Genomic DNA, 17441 nt, shown 5'->3' on the forward strand with positions numbered 1-17441 from the left:
GGCCAAGCCGGGGCTATCAGAATTACCTTCACCCTGTCCTGTTTGATCTTCATGAGGACTCTGTGGATTATCGGCACCAGCAGGAAGGCATACATCAGAGCCCTCAGCCATGGGAGTAAGAAAGTGTCTGACTGGGAGTCCCTGTCAAGCCCCTGAATCAAACGGAACACGTGGCATTTCCTATTCTGACAAGTTGTGAACAAGTCCACTCAGGGACTTCCACACCTTTGGAAGATCACACTGAACACCTCGGGATGGAGTGACTGTGATGTTCTGTACCTTGGTGGAATACCCTGGCACCCCCATGTTCATCCTTATAATATGATTGTGTGGTAGCCAATGCAAAGTTTGTCATGTCGGGTGTCTTTGGAAGGCTCATGATGCACTGAGTATTGTTGTTATAGTAATGTTCTAGGTTTTAATTTCATGTATATAGTTATGAGGCTGAAAATGTGTTCTCATTGCTTAAAACAAGCCCAGGGGGGCAAAAACTCTTTAAGAGCAGAGGGGCAGTTCACACCTCATCAGGGCATGTATAGGACACACCCAGCCCAGCCTCACAGGAACAAAGGACACTGGCCTAGGCAGCAACAAAGGATCTGTTGGACTCTCGAGTGAGTCACCCCTCTTCCCTTGGTCAGTTTGGGACTACAATGAGGTAATGCTCACCTGACTCTGAAGGGCGGCGGGGGGAGGGAGAGAAGAGAGACAAAGCCAAGAGGGAAGAAAAAACATGATAAAAGGGAGAGACGTTTGCCATGCTCTTCCTCTCTTTTCCACCTCCATCTAGAGACATCACCACCAAGCGACTGAAGCGCTGATCAAAGGGGAGAACCTGGCTAAAGAGCAACAAGCCTGCCTGTGGTGAGAAGCATCTAAGTTTGTAAGGGCATTGAAAGTGTTAAAATCAGCTTAGAATGCATTTTGCTTTTATTTCATTTGACCAAATAGGACTTCTTGTGCTTTGACTTATAATCACTTAAAATCTATCTTTGTAGTTAATAAATTTGTTTGTTTATTCTACCTGAAGCAGTGCATTTGGTTTGAAGCGTGTCAGAGACTCCCTTTGGGATAACAAGCCTGGTACATATCAATTTCTTTGTTCAATTGATGAACTCATATAAGCTTGCAGTGGGCATAACTGGACACTGCAAGATGGAGGTTCCTAGGGTTGTGTCTGGGACCGGAGATATTGGCTAGTGTCATTCGGTCACACAATCCAAGCAGCTTACATGCCAGAGGCTGTGCGTGAATAGCCCAGGAGTAGGGGTTCTCACAGCAGAGCAGGGTAAGGCTGGCTCCCAGAGTCAAGGATTGGAGTGACCTAGCAGATCACCAGTCCAGATAACACCAGGGGAACATCACAGTGAGCATTAATGGCAAGACGAGAAGGTTCTGCTGAGGCAATCTGCTAGTACATTTCTAGTCTCCGGAAGATGCGTGGCCATGTGATGAATGGCATGCTGCACACAGAAGTCCCAGAGCTAGAGAGCTTACCGGCAAAGGGCCGACAACCTGGCTCTGCCTTGCTTGTTGATATAAAACATCACGGTGGTGTTGTCCATCAGGACTTGTACCACTTTGCCTTTCAAGTGGGACCGGAAAGCCTGGCAGGCCAACCGATCCACTCCAAGCTCCCTGACATTTATGTGGAGGGAGTGATCGTCCCACGACTAGCGGTCTTGCACACTGGGCTCGCCCAGATGGGCTCCTTGACCCAGGTCTAAGGCGTCGGAAACCAGGGTCAGTGACAGGGATGGGACTGCGATGGGAACTCCCTCCCTCCAACACTGACTTGGGGTCCAACCACCATTCCAGTGATGACCGCATGTGGTCCAGTACTCTGACTGCCAGGTCCAGACTGTTCTTGTTTGGGATATAGACAGGCCATGTAGACCGATGCCAGCCACATTTGCCATGGTGAGCAGGTGGCTTTTTATATGAGCGATCAAGTCCAACATGGCTTGAAAACGGGCCTCCAAAAGGAAGGCTGTGGCCTGCATAGAGTTGAAGACCACCCCTATGAATTCTATTTGTTGCACTGGTATGAGGGTTGATTTCCTTTTGTTTACTAATAGGCCAAGGTCATGACAGGTAGAACGCACCAGATCAAGATTCCTCTGGACTTGATCCTGCGATCTGCCCTTGATGAGCCAATTGTTGAGATAAGGATAGACCTGGACCCCTTGATGTTTCCGCAGGGACGACGAGAGACCAAAGGGCAGCACCTTAAATTGAAAGTGGTGCAGGCCCACCATAAAACAAAGGAACTATCTGTGTCCACGGAAGATGGAAATATGAAAATAAGCGTCCTTGAGATCGAGAGCAGTGTACCAGTCTCCTGAATCCTGGGAGGGGTGATGGAGACCAGGGAGACTATGCAGAACTTCAACTTCTTGAGATATTTGGTGAGTCGCTGGGGGTCCAGAATGGGTCTTAGGCCCCCTTTTGCTTTCGGGATTAGAAAGCAGCAGGTGTAGAACCTTTTCCCCCTCATTTCCCGAGGGACCTCTTCCACCACCCCCAGCTGCACGTGGTTTTCGACCTCCTGAACGAGGAGTTGCTCATCAGAAGGGTCCCTGAAGAGGGACAGGGAAAGGGGATGGGTGGGGGGCATAGCAGAGAATTGCAGGATGTAGCCCAGAGATATGATTTCTAACACCCAGAGATCTGATGTGACTCGCAACCAGGCTGGTTGGAAGGGACGTAAATAGTTGAGAAAGGCATAAAGTGGATGCACAGTGACAGGGGCATTGCTCTCGAGTGCACCATCAAAACGAGCGCTTCTAGCCCCCCAGGTGTTTTGCTGGGCCAGGCTGAGCTGGTGAGTGGGAGGTGGAGCGACAGCGATGACTGAAACTTGTGTCTCTGTCCTTTCTCCTAGCGGAGCCCTGCAGAGGCGGCCATGGCCTATGAGGTGAGGGGTGGCCTGAATTGTTTCCTCGACAACTGCGGAGTATGCATGCCCAGCTAACAGAGTGTGGCCCGCGTGTCTTTGAGCCCATGCAGCCTCACATCCTTCTGCTCTGCAAAGAGTTCATTCCCATCAAACAGGAGGTCCTGGATGGAGGATTGCATCTCCTGGGACAGGCCTGCGGTTTGAAGCCATGAACTGCACCTCATAACTACTGCCAATGTGACCACCCTGACCGCCAAATCAGCTGCGTCCCAGGCCATCTGAAGGGGACATCTAGCCACTGTCATATCCTCCTCTACTACTACTACGAACCTCTTGGGACAAGTCCTGGGGCAGAGAGTCCTTAAATTTCCTGAGGGAGTCCCACAGATTAAAGTTATATCTCCCCACTAGCTCCTGGTGGTTCCTTCTGGGTTCTCAGATGAAAGTTTTTACAAATCCGACACTTGTCCTTCATGTGTGATTCCCCCAAATACTTCAGGCAGCTGCTATGGGGGTCACTCATAGGCATAGGCCTGTTGCAGGCAGAACAGGGCTTAAAACCCAGAGATCAGGGCATGTCCTGCTTGGGGCAAAGTCACTAACTACACTACTTAACAACAACTTGTTAACTAACTGTAAACAAACTATTTACAGGGCATTGAGAAACGAAGACGGGAAGAACCGCTATCCACTTGCTAGGCAAGGGGAAGGTGCTCTGACCAACTGTCACGGGCGGTAAGGAGGAACTGAGAGGGCGTAGGGCCAGTGGTACCTGATATACCGGTGCATGAGCATGGCACTCCAGAGGGCACCACAACTAACCCTATGGATACCGCTAAGGCAAAAATTCTCCGACAACTGTGCACGTGGGCACGCACACACTGAGAATGGACTCAACATGAGCAAGCACTCAAAGAATGGTATTTTCAGAGTGGATGGGAAGGCAGAGGTATTGGACAGAGCTCTTGGGAGTGACAGTATCTACAGCATAGTACCTCCCTTTTTGGCCACTGTTCCGCACTGTGTCCCTCCTTCCCAGGCTTTCCATGAGGCAATTTGACAGGAAGTCACTCACTGCTATTAAATGCCTTGCACTTGCACTAGGCGACAATAGTGCATCCATGGTAACTAGCATCCATTTCTGAGAGACTGTGCATTATTTCTTGACGATTTGATTCCAAACTGACCTCAGCAACATTTTTAATCAGCACACTTACACCCCTACCAGAGTGCACCATCTCAAACCAATGTTCAGTGTAACCAGAGCTGTAACTAGGCATTTCAGCGCCCAGGGTGAGCAACCGTATTTGCACCCCTTAGGCGACACATGGGGGGACACGCAGGGCCACGTGCGCCACTGATTTTTTGGTTGTGCCCCCGCCCAACCCAGACAGGATGCATGGCCCGTTGAGGTGAGTCAGGAGGTGAAGGTGGCGTTCCCTCCCCGAGCCTCACCATGCAGAGCTATCCCCACCGAGCCCCGTTGTGGCTGGTGTCAATGGCCCAAGTCACCCCCTGGCTTTGCGCTTTAGGTGGCTGCCCTACTTGCCCCGCCGTGGTTACAGCTCTGAGTGTAACCAGTAAAATATCACACAGGACCTTCGTGGAAGTCAGTATATTTCATTACAACCTTTTATTCATGAGCAAAGAACAGAAATGGAGGCAGATATTTTTGATATATGTTCGAAGATTTCAAACAAGCTAACGCAGAGCAACTAACCAGCTAAGACATAATGAGACTGTTACTGCGGACAGGCACATAGCAAAAAGGAATTAATCTTATGTTTAAAAAGAGTTATTAAAACCTTCTATGACCTTGTCTAGAATAGAGAGAAAGATGTTTTTAAAATTATATTCGCTAACAGGATTTGAAGCACCACGTAGCACAGCCACTGCTTCACACCTTATACATTATGTGGTAACCTAGGTTACAGAATGACCAGCTATTGGAATCTGAAAGATGTTAAGCAGTGGCTACATTAAGTTCAAATCATTCTTATCTATTATTTATATTACACTGGTGCCCAAAGGTTCAAATCAAGATCAGGGACCTATCATGCCAGGCACTATATAGACCCACAACAAGAGACAGTCCCTGCCCCAAAGAATGAACCATCTAAACAGACAATGGGTGAGAGAAGGCACAGAGAGGAGATGTGACTTGCCCAAGGTCATACAGCATGTCAGTGGCACAGTTGGGAAGAGAACCCAGGTCTCAGATCAGGGCCCTGTCCACTAGACCCTACTGCCTCTTAAGTTAGCTAAATCAATTTAAAAATAACTCTAACCACCTTTTTATCTCTTCTAGAGAGGGCCTAAATGGGACACACTTATTTTGAGTAGCAATAAACCACTGGTGACATCAAACTGCTCACTTTGATCAAGGCAAAGTCATGGGCTGTCAAGCACATAGCCTGAAAAACTGGGTGAGGCTCTGATGGATTCTGTAGGAGCTGGAGGGCAAAGAGGGATTCTGCTCTATTCTATTCAGATACTTATGCCTTGTCTATCACCATGGTATCTAAGTGCCTAAGGGAGGGGGGGAGGGAAGGAAAAAGTAATTCTCTCACCAAGATTGTGGAACAGCTACAGAGCTGGGTTGCAGCAATCCCTGAAGCTACTGGGCTCCTACTCTGCAGGGAGAACAGCCACTGGACCCCTCCCCTATTCTCCCTCGGAGGGTTGCAAGGAGGTTTCCTGTGTGCATTCCACAAATTCTCCTCTCACCCCAATGCAGTCGAATTAGACAGAGCTCATCATGCCCACAGAAGGTTATGGAGAGCAGCATTTGTCCCATAATGACAAACAGCAGATATTTGCCTGTTCCTGGACCCCAGTAAATGCAAGTGCTGCTGAGGCTACATATCTCCAAGCAAGATTATAAAATGTATAATTTAAAAAACTATTGTGTGCCTGTCTATTATACAGTATTAATAATGTTGATGCTAGCTAGTATTAAAGAGACAAAGTATGTGAGGTAATATCTTTTATTGGACCAACTTCTGTTGGTGAGAAAGAAGTTTTTTGCGCTTACAGAGAGCTCTTCTTCAGGTCTCTCTCACCAACAGAAATTGGTCCAATAAAAAATATTACATCACTGACTCACCTTGTCTTGCTAATATCCTGGGACTGACAGGGCTACAACAAATCTGCATAAGCTAGTATTAAAGCATTTAGAATAATCAGATAAACAGTTTTTTATGAATTAGTTTCTTACGCAGTTCCTGTCACGAATTAATAATGTAATGACAATTTGGATTTTGAATCACCCTCTGTATTTGCACATGGGCAAAAATCATTCCTTGCATATTGAGTCACCTGTTCTGCAAATACAGATTTTTTGCCTGTGGAAATAGAAGCACCCAGTTTTGTGGAGATATGCTGATAATTTGTCCTTGTGTATTACAGAGGATGCAATTCAGTTGGATTTCATTTGTTTTTTCAACTTGGCAAGACCCATAAGACATTCATCTCTCCATGCTCTCCTGGCATTTAGATGTTCTGGATCAGCTGGAGTTCGTTCACTCATGGCCTGAAATAAAGAAAATAGTAGATTAAACCTCATGTTGAATGTTGGAAATTTCTTACCAAGATTGTTTTTGTTGGTTTTCTCCCCTCTTCAGGTTAACATTCATGCTGGTAATTGTCATATGGGTTCTGATTCTGTTGACAACAGACTGTAGGGTCACAAGGACCACTAGTTGCCTGTTTAAATCCCTTGCCTGTTTAAGGCCAACATGCTGCTTTTCCATGGAAAGGAGGATACCATTAATTCATACCTTTTTTTCTTTTTGCAGGCTGTCTGATCCACTAGTTAGAAGTTAGTTAATCTCTACGGTGGACATGTCAGTGAGGATCTGTACTTGGAGGTGGCAGCTCTGACCTTTCACTGTAGTTTGGAGAACATTCTGGCCTAACATTGGTAGTGAAAGCTCAGGGTATGTCTACACTAGAAACGCTGCAGTGGCACAGCAGCTGCGCCACCATAGTGCGCATAGTGTAATGTAAACACTTCTTATGGCGATGGAAGAGGTTCTTCTGTTACTCTGGTAAATCCATCTCGTGGAGAGGCGGCAGCAAGGTTGATGGAGGAATTCATTTGGTAACCTAGCACTGTCTGCATCTGGGGCTTAGGTTATCTTAACTCCATCTCTCAGGGATTTGACCTTCTCACACCCCTGAGCAACACAGCTAGGTCAACCTAACATTCTAGTATACACCAACTCTCACACAGGGCCATGTCAGTCTATCAGCAGCAACTTGGCATTAACCTGTCTGCTTGGTTTGCCCATGAGGCAGCTGTCAAGTCCTTCTGACAAAACCCTTTTATTAACTACGAAGGAGGAGACCCAGCCTTGGCCTTTTAGGCAGCTAGATACGTGCTCTAATCCAATGTAGGAGTCTGAAGACTTGATTTTTTTTTACTCCTCATAGACCATGTTTATGAAGGTGTCATTTTTTTAGGAGTGCAGCCTTGGCGAGATAAAATTATAAGGGGAGGCACATCCAAGAAATGAAGCTATCACTTTTTGCAAAGGTGGAGTCAGGAGCAGGCTGAAGTTATTAAATGGGCTTCCAGTGCTAGAAACCATGACAAGGTGGCAGGCTGCACCTAGAGACAAAAAACAACACCACCTAAAACAACATGCAGGAAAGTGGACCCTGCAAGGATTAAGTGCAAGGACTGAGGACTTGAAGATCTATATGTTACATGGATCACTGCAAGAAGAGCAACAGTAGGTAACAGGCTCATGCCAGTTGCATGTTACTGACGGATGTGCTCTTAGAGAGGGAAGTATTTCTGAAAGTGCAGAGCTAGACCCAAGGCCATCTTTGCCAAAAGGAGCAGCCCATAGTTCAGAACTTTAAAAGATAAACAATGAGCAAATATAACAAAAGCTGGATAAAACTTGGGCCCACGTCATTTGCACCACCGTTGTTGCCAGTAATAATTCACAAGTTGCAGTTATTCTAGAGCAACATGGAGGACAGAAAGCAACATTAAAAGTGTTTAATGTTTTGCCATTGGGGAAAGTTCCTTGTAAGCCTAGTTTTGTCAATGTCTTTGATGAAGCCCAAGAAAAAAGGAGACAGAATCAGCATGAGGCCAAAAGGGAATATCGCACTCCGAAAAGATCACAAAACTTAGTTGCTATTCTTTCATTTATAGAGGCATTAAGAAGGATGATAGATGGAAAGGCATAGTTTGCTATCTATTGTTGTTTCCTGATTTATATTGATTCAGCATTAAACCCATGTGGTGATTATATATTTGAAATCACACTGGTGGAGAACTCAGATGCAAGATAACTAGATGGAAGGATAAACAAAAATAGATCTGGGACTAAGGTTTTTTTATTTCAAAAGGGCTAACTTTAAAGAATTAAGGAAATTAGTTAGGGAAGTGGATTGGACTGAAGAACTTGTAGATCTAAAGGCGGAGGAAGCCTGGAATTACTTCAAGTCAAAGTTGCAGAAACTATCAGAAGCCTGCATCCCAAGAAAGGGGAAAAAATTCATAGGCAGGAGTTGTAGACCAAGCTGGATGAGCAAGCATCTCAGAGAGGTGATTAAGAAAAAGCAGAAAGCCTACAAGGAGTGGAATATGGGAGGGATTAGCAAGGAAAGCTACCATATTGAGGTCAGAACATTAGGGATAAAGTGAGAAAGGCCAAAAGCCATGTAGAGTTGGACCTTGCAAAGGGAATTGAAACCAACAGTAAAAGGTTCTATAGCCATATAAATAAGAAGAAAACAAAGAAAGAATAAATGGGACCGCTAAACTCTGAGGATGGAGTAGAGGTTAAGGATAATCTAAGCATGGCCCAATATCTAAACAAATACTTTGCCTCAGTCTTTAATGAGGCTAATGAGGAGCTTAGGGATAATGGTAGGATGACAAATGGGAATGAGGATATGGAGGTAGATATTACCACATTCGAGGTAGAAGCCAAACTTGAACAGCTTAATGGGACAAAATCAGAGGGCCCAGATAATCTTCATCCAAGAATATTAAAGGAACTGGCACATAAAATTGCAAGCCCATTAGCAAGAATTTTTAATGAATCAGTAAACTCAGGGGTTGTACTGTATGACTGGAGAATTGCTAACATAGTTCCTATTTTTAAGAAAGGGAAAAAAAAGTGATCCGAGTAACTACAGGCCTGTTAGTTTGACATCTGTAGTATGCCAGGTCTTGGAAAATATTTTGAAGGAGAAAGTAGTTAAGGACATTGAGGTCAATGGTAATTGGGACAAAATACAACATAGTTTTACAAAAGGTAGATTGTGCCAAACCAACCTGATCTCCTTGAGAAGGTAACAGATTTTTTAGACAAAGGAAACACAGTGGATCTAATTTGCCTCGATTTCAGTAAGGCATTTGATACGGTTCCACATGGGGAATTATTAGTTAAATTGGAAAAGATGGGGGATCAATATGAAAATTGAAAGGTGGATAAGGAACTGGTTAAAGAGGAGACTACAGCGGGTCGTACTGAAAGGTGAACTGTCAGGCTGGAAGGAGGTTACTAGTGGAGTTCCTCAGGGATCGGTTTTGGGACCAATCGTATTTAATCTTTTTTATTACTGACCTTGGCACAAAAAGTGGGAATGTGCTAATAAAGTTTGTGGATGACACAAAGCTGGGAGGTATTGCCAATACAGAGAAGGACCGGGATATCATACAGGAAGATCTGGATGACCTTGTAAACTGGAGTGATAGTAATAGGATGAAATTTAATAGTGAAAAGTGCAAGGTCATGCATTTAGGGATTAATAACAAGAATTTTGGTTATAAATTGGGGATGTATCGGTTGGAAGTAACAGAGGAGGAGAAGGACCTCGGAGTACTGGTTGATCACAGGATGACTATGAGCCACCAATGTGATATGGCCGTTAAAAATAAAATAAATAAATAAATAAATAAATAAATGCTAATGCGGTTTTAGGATGCATCAGGCGAGGTATTTCCAGTAAAGATAAGGAGGTGTTAGTACCATTATACAAGGCACTGGTGAGACCTCATCTGGAATATTATGTGCAGTTCTGGTCTCCCATGTTTAAGAAGGATGAATTCAAACTGGAACAGGTACAGAGAAGGGCTACTAGGATGATCCGAGGAATGGAAAACCTGTCTTATGAAAGGAGACAAAGAGGTTGGCTTGTTTAGCCTAACCAAAAGAAGGCTGAGGGGGGATATGATTGCTCTTTATAAATATATCAGAGGGATAAATATCAGGGAGGGAGAGGAATTATTTAAGCTTAGTATCAATGTGGACACAAGAACAAATGGATATAAACTGGACACTAGAAAGTTTAGACTTGAAATTAGACGAAGGTTTCTAACCATTAGAGGAGTGAAGTTCTGGAACAGCCTTCCAAGGGGAGTAGTGGGGGCAAAAGACATAGCTGGCTTCAAGACTAAGCTTGATAACTTTATGGAGGGGATGGTATGATGGGATAGCCTAATTTGGGCAATTAATTTGGCAATTGATCTTTGATTATTAGCAGGTAAATATGCCCTGTGGTCTGTGATGGGATGTTAGATGGGGTGGGATCTGAGTTACTTCAGAGAATTCTTTCCTGGGTGCTGGCTGGTGAGTCTTGCCCACATGCTCAGGATTTAACTGATCACCATATTTGGAGTCAGGAAGGAATTTTCCTTCAGGGCAGATTGGCAGAGGCCCTGGAGGTTTTTCACCTTCCTCTGCAGCATGGGGCATGGGTCACTTGCTGGAGGATTCTCTGCACCTTGAGGTCTGTAAACCACGATTTGAGGACTTCAATAACTCAGACATAGGTTAGGGGTTTGTTACAGGAGTGGGTGAGATTTTGTGGCCTGCATTGTGCAGGAGGTCTGACTAGATGATCATAATGGTCCCTTGTGACCTTAAAGTCTATGAGTCTATAAACAACCTGGGCCCCAACCCAGCAATGCACATAAGGAGGTACTTTACTTTAAGCATGTGAATAATCAAGTTAGCCATGTGTCTAAATGCTTTGCAGATTAGGGTTTTAGTTTGTAGAATATATAAATACAGAAATAAAAAGAAGAAACTGTTATCAAATATTATTCATAACTTGTCACATAGGTATGCCAACAACCAGACCTCCAAGTTCAGCTCATCAGAACAGATAGACGGGAACAAAACATACGAAAGCATATCTCTTACTGTTGTGTACAACCACTAATTATTTATGAACACTGTGAGATGCATCTCACTAGCTCTCAGAGTTCTACCAAGGCATAGTGAAAAGCCTGTAATAATGCTACATAGCTCTTAGATAGCATTTAAGGGTAAGCATGTCAGGGTAGTTAAGCACTGGAACAAACTACCTAGAAAGGCTGTGGAATTTCCATTATTGGAGGTTTTTAAGAACATAGTAGACAAATACCTGTGAGGGATGGTCCAGAGATAATACTTAGTCCTGCCTCAGTGCAGGGGGCTAGACCAGATGACTTATCTACAGGGCCGGTGGAAGGAAGTTTCGCGCCCTAGGCATATCTTCCACCTTGTGCCCCCCACCCCCCCGCTAACCCCACTCCCTGCGGCAGCTAACCAAGCCCACCACTCACCCTGCCTGGGGAGCCTCTCCCCCAGCAGCTACCCCCCCCACAGCCGCGGCAGCTAATCCCGCCCGGGGAGACTCCTCCCTCCCCCGCGGCAGCTAACCCCACCCGGGGAGCCCGACCCCCCTCACCCGCGACAGCTAGCCCCGCTGGGGAGACATCCCTCCCGCGGCAGCTAGCCCCGCCTGGGGAGCCCAACCCCCCCCCATGGCATCTAACCCCGCCTAGGGAGCTTGCCCCAGCTCTCCTCCACTGAGCACACCAGTGCCGCTCTAATTCTCCTCCCCTCCCAGGCTTGCAGCGCCGATTTGAGGAGACTTAGAGCAGGGGCTGTGTGCTCAGCAGAGGAGGCAGAGTGGAGGTGATCTGGGGTGGGGAGCGGTTCCCCTGTGTGCCCCCCCCCATTACTGCGGGCGGCCCTCCCCGCGCCCCCCATCCCAGCTCACCTCCACTCCACCTCCTCGCCTGAGCAGGCTTTTAGGCGCCCGCCTAGTTTGCCTAAATGGTTGCACCAGCCCTGCCTATCTAGGTCCCTTCTAGTCCTAAATTTCAATGATTTTTCATCCTCAGATCTCAAAGCGCTTTACAAAGGGATTTATGTTATGTCAATTCTATTTTAGCATTTTCAATCAGTGCAAGTGCATACCCTCACTGAGAAATACAGATCAGAGGTACTTCCAAGAGTCATTCAAACAAGTGATCACTACAAAGAAATTAAAGTCAACATTTGTTATTTGATGGTCCTTATGAAATCACATCAATCCAGTCTTGTACACTCACCTGGCTGATTTGCTGCTCAATTTCACCTGAAAAATCTGGTACTGGACCAAAGGTTTTCAGAACATGTATCATTCCTTCACGGTATCGCTCACAATAATTTGTCATTCCTAAAACAGGAGTGAAAAAATGTATTTGGTCTGTTCCAAAATAGAAATTCCCACAGTTTATTTCAATAAAATAACCTTGTGCTTAAGGGCTGTCCTGAATAGATATAAAGCACTTTCAGCACTAGTAGTTTATGAGGCTGTTGCCTGTAGGACCCTGGTGTCATTTGCTACGGAAGTTGACAGGTACGTATGTAGTGAAGGGAACAAGAGAGAAATGCTGTACAGTCTTCGCTGTTGCAGTTGAATTGGTAACCAGTAGCTTGTGGATTTCTACAATGTGATTTGCAAAGCTGGAGTTTCAGGAGTAAGTTGGCGGGGGCGGGGGGTGTTCGGCAGACTGGGGCAAAGCATGGCAAGAAGCCATGAGACAGAGAGACACTGCCACTGGGGAGAGGGGTTGGGAAACAGTGACACTGGACAAAGACAGAAAGGACGGTCTCATGGTTAAGACTTTTGAAAGCCACCCAGGAGAATTGGATTCTATCCCAGCCACTCTCACTAAATTCCTATATAATGCTGGGGAAGTCACTTAGGCTATGTTTTCAGATTTCAATGCAAAAAAAAGGACTATTTTTCTACTGAGATCGCTAACTTGAGATATCTCCACTAGGACTGTACATTGAGAGAGCTAAGGCACAGTAATTTCTACCTCAAGGTAGTTAGTTAAGGTCAACCCTATACTGCCTGCCTCATGAAGGCACTTTACCAAAGGGTGTCCACTACTGGCAGCTCAGTTTGCTCCCTTTTCCCAGACACAAACAGGCGAGTGTTTGATTCACAGTGGAGAGACTCAGTCATGTGTCCTCCTGTACTCCGTTTATGAAAACCCAGGGAGCTGTGTGGTGTAAACCTGGATATCTATGGTGAAGGTGGAACTGATGCAGGATTGAGGCAGGGGTGTCTGGGAAAGGAATGTCTGACACAGATCTTTAAAACAATTAAAAGGACTTGTACTTTTTTCTTCAGTCACCCCAAAATGAGATGTTTCACAAAATTATGTATAAACCTGGTTCCTGCCCCAAGAAGCATGGAATCTACAATCAACACAGCACCATGAGTAAGGGTCACAAATAGAGCTGGCCGAAAAGGGGGAACACCTTTCCACATCACTTTTCCTGTTTTTAAGAAAAGGTTTAATCCCCAAAAGAGAAGAAACATTAAAAACATGAAACTTTTTGCAGAAAGAGATTTTAAGAAAAATTCCATTTCAGGAGAGCCTAAACAGAATTTTTCAGCTTTACTGATCCTACTGAAGTGAGAAATAAATGATTGGCCAACAAGAGGATATTTCATAGCATGATCAGATAACATTAGTACTCAAATATTTTATTAAGTACGGCCATAATAGAGGCACAAAGTTCTTCCTCACCCTAGAGTGGACCATATTAAGTTTGGGAAGCTCTCACCTTTTGCTTGCTTGCCTATGGAGCAAACGTCTAGATCTTGTTGAAAACTAGTTCCCTACCTGGTAGCACAAAACACTTCACCATTGAACCAGTGGGCATGACAATACAAATCATCTATACTGTTGAGTGAAAAGTATTAACAACAAGCATACATTTCAACTATAGTTGAGTATATAAAAGCCACATCCAGCTATATTTTATGAAGCCCAGCAAAGAAAGTGACTCTGAATCATTGTTTGTGGTTGATGTTTCTTCTTCATTTTGATACTTAGTGCTTTTTACATTTCACACCCTGTTCACTGCAACCCTGCCCATCTTGGAGAGATTTCTAAAATGAGCAAGAATGCCCACTAGCGGTAGAAAAATCATAAGTTTCGCCATAAAGTTGAGGGCCATGTGCTGCTCTTCATCTCCATCCAACTCCTGCTGATACCGGTGGAAGTCCCCACAGTGGATGGTGGACAGCACATAACCCTAAAACTGCATATTATTATTTTTACTCTCACACTACTTAGAAGTCCCTCGAAGTCTCAATATCCAGCACATATGCTAGAGCACTGCTTCCCAAATGATGGGTCCCGACCCACTAGTAGGTTGCCGCCTTTCCCACTACTCTTACATGCCCTGGGCAGCAGATAGCACTATGGGGAGCAGAATCTGGGTGGCAGCACCAGCAACATGGAGGAAGCGCCTTTGGGACATAGGTGGGACAGGGAGAGGATGCTGACTGTCTGCTCGCTGCTGCCTGGATCCTGCTCTGACTTTCCCTGGGCAATGGGCAGCAGTGCGGAGAACTGAGCCAGACAAGGACAGCAGCAGCGTGGGTGGAAGCAGCTGGGCCAGCAAGCAGATCAGTCACCAGCCTGCTCACGCCCCAGAAGAACTCCCACATGCTCTCATGCAGCAGGCAGCAGTGTGGGGAGCAGGATCCAGGGAGCAGCTAGAGCCATCAAGCAGACAGTCAGCAGCCAGAGGGAGATAGGGGTTGGCGGGGGTTGGCAGGGGTAATGGCTGGTCCCCCAGAAAGAGAGAAAATGCAGTTGGTGTGTCACCTTCATAAAAAGTTTGGCTAGAGTTAGCAGTTTTAGGGCCAGATTCTGATTTTGGTTTCACATTTCACTAGTATAAATTTGGAGTAACTACACTGAAGCAACTGAGATCAAAAGAGCCCATATCCCCTCAAACCCCTTTTACAGATTTAAGCATTTAAAAAATTATATTTATGATGGCTTATTCTCTTGTTTGACAGTTTATTTTTCACAGAGATTGAAGTAACTCTGAAAGCTTAAAAACAAACATATAATCTTACAGAGTCTGGACAAACTTCAACGGATTAACAGATAGCTCATTACACATACAAGGAGGTACTGTGTGTATTAAAATAATACTGTGATAGATAAATGAGAAAAGACTCTAAAGTACTATATTGATGTTTATTGCCAGGTAAAGGGCTGATGGCATTTCTGTGTGGTGGTACCATGCCAAATCTTGAAATAACCAACTCAGTGGTAAGGAACTTATTGGCTCTGAAACCATCATCACGTTAAGTTGGATGTCCTTATAGTACTTCCCTTGTTTTTATGGGCTTCCTTTCTGTCTGTTCCCATTCAGTTCTCAAGTTTCTGGCTCAATGCCGTTAGTGACTTGAGACTGGCATTTTGTTCTGTAGTTAAGACTACTGGCACAGTACTGTACGTTCAAATCTCTTGCTTAAATAATAGGACAAAGTGACCTAGGCAATACCCTTTGGTCAGTCAATTTGCAAAAATGGGGGAAAAGAAAATAAGAGGCAGAGTAAGGGAGGTTGGGGGGTTGGGGCATTTGCCGGTGGGTGGTTTGTAGGAAGATCTTGGGATATCCTTCCCACAACCAACCAACCAAAAAACCAACACTGTCCTCCAGGAATATCCTTATGAGTCAGGTTCTCCTCTCCCAAAAGAGAATATCACTCCCTACACTTCCAGAATAAACCCCTCTCTCCCCACACCCAAAATTTCATCCTTCACCCCCCTCCCAAAGAATTCCATTTTTATCCCCACTAATTCTTCTTGTATCTCACCTCAGCTTCTCACCTCCCAAATCCTATGTTGACTCCCTCTTTGCTTACTGACCTGAAGTGTGGCTAGGCATCAGAGGAGCTGCTAGGGTGTATTTCTGGCTAAGGAGAGATGCTGGCTGGCTGCAGGCAGCTGTTGTTGGGTTGGTGGGATCTGCTAGGCTAGGCAGATTGGTAAGAGGAAGGGAGAGTTCACCTACACCTCACCCTCTCCCCATTTGTTGCAAATTGGAAGGAGAAGCCAGTGCTGTAGGTCCAGGAGATCTATCCTGAGGAAGGAAGAGGGACCTAACACTGCTAGTTCTCACGCGATCTAAAGCAGTGTTGAGGGAGGGATAGCTCAGTGGTTTGAACATTGGCCTGCTAAACCCAGGGTTGTGAGTTCAATCCTTGAGGGGGCCATTGGAGATTGGTCCTGCTTTGAGCAGGGGGTTGGACTAGATGACCTCCTAAGGTCCCATCTAACCCTAATAATCTATGATTCTAAGAGCAAGGAGAAAGCTGGCACAGAATTGCAACTGATGTCCATTGGTTGCAATGAGGTATGGCATCCAGCAAATGATGCTGTTAAATTCTCTCTGATGAGAGCAGTCTGAGTCTGTCAGTTGGATCCTATATAAGCAGTTGCTTCGCACTCCCACCTGCATCTGCAAGACTGGGAGCAGATCAGCATTCCAGATGATGAAAGGAACCGAGCAACCAGGCAAATGCCCTGGTGGCCCAGGCCTGTACTGAGTAAGTGATTGTATTTTTTTTTAAATCAAGAATTATAAATAATAGATTATCCACCTACAATGCCCTTCCTCTCTTTTATTTTGTGCAGTAATGTTAAAATATTGTTTTTGCCAAATGCTACTGCAAACCTGTTGCAGCATCTTCTTTTGTAGATGGGCTACCAGTCTGCAGGGTCATCCTGTTCTGTTACAAAACCTTTGCCTCACCCAATCTATATATCACTATCAGTCACAAAAGCAATCTAAGGCCTGGTCTACATGGAACACAGAAATCGATCTGAGTTATGCAACTTCAGCTACATGAATAACGTAGCTGAAGTCGATGTACTTAGCCCTACTCACTGCAGCATCTTCACTGCCGCTCCCTCATCGACTCTGCCTGCACCTCTCACAGCGGTGGAGTACAGGAGTTGACGGGAGAGCGCTTGGGGGTCAATCGCTGCCTGCCGATCCGGCAGGTAGTATAGACATACCCTTAGTATTAATCTACTAGTGGGATATACTCCGCTTCAGATTAAAAAAAACCCCAGTCACTTCGAAGTGCAAGGTATTAACCAGAGCTGGTTTGAAAAAGGAAAAGTTCACAACACTTTTCATGACAACTGATGTTTCTTGCAGAAGAGACGAGACAAACATGGGTTCTGATGAACAGATGCCGAGGCTGGACACTCTGGGGAAATGTAGAAGCCACCTGTGATGAAGTGGGACCGTTCTTAATGTTTCCTCTGAATACTGTAGGGGTGCCTCAGTTTTCCCTATGCATTTCTTAAGTCTCTAGGTGGTGGAATTAGGGGGTGTAATTGTTGCAGAGCAAAGGGTCGGTGTACATAAATGGCCGACACTCTGTCTCCTGGCAACTAATGGCCGGGGCCCTTCCCCACTGCAAG

The 17441-nt window shown here is 45.3% G+C and overlaps 1 protein-coding gene across 7 annotated transcripts in view; it reads right to left on the reverse strand.

The window, feature by feature from the left end:
* Positions 1–5334: 5334 nt before the first annotated feature.
* Positions 5335–17441, reverse strand: part of CRYL1 (crystallin lambda 1) — a 94930-nt gene continuing 82823 nt past the window's right edge. For all 7 annotated transcript variants that reach the window (XM_039527339.1, XM_039527331.1, XM_039527348.1 and 4 more), the window contains 2 exons: positions 12252–12358; positions 5335–6431 (listed from right to left, as the gene is read on the reverse strand). In XM_039527339.1, the coding sequence (XP_039383273.1) occupies positions 6318–6431; positions 12252–12358 (221 nt within the window). In that variant the 3' untranslated portion in view covers positions 5335–6317. The remainder of the gene's footprint in view (positions 6432–12251; positions 12359–17441) is intronic.

Source organism: Mauremys reevesii, linkage group 1, assembly GCF_016161935.1.
Source record: "Mauremys reevesii isolate NIE-2019 linkage group 1, ASM1616193v1, whole genome shotgun sequence".
Classification (NCBI taxonomy): domain Eukaryota; kingdom Metazoa; phylum Chordata; order Testudines; family Geoemydidae; genus Mauremys; species Mauremys reevesii.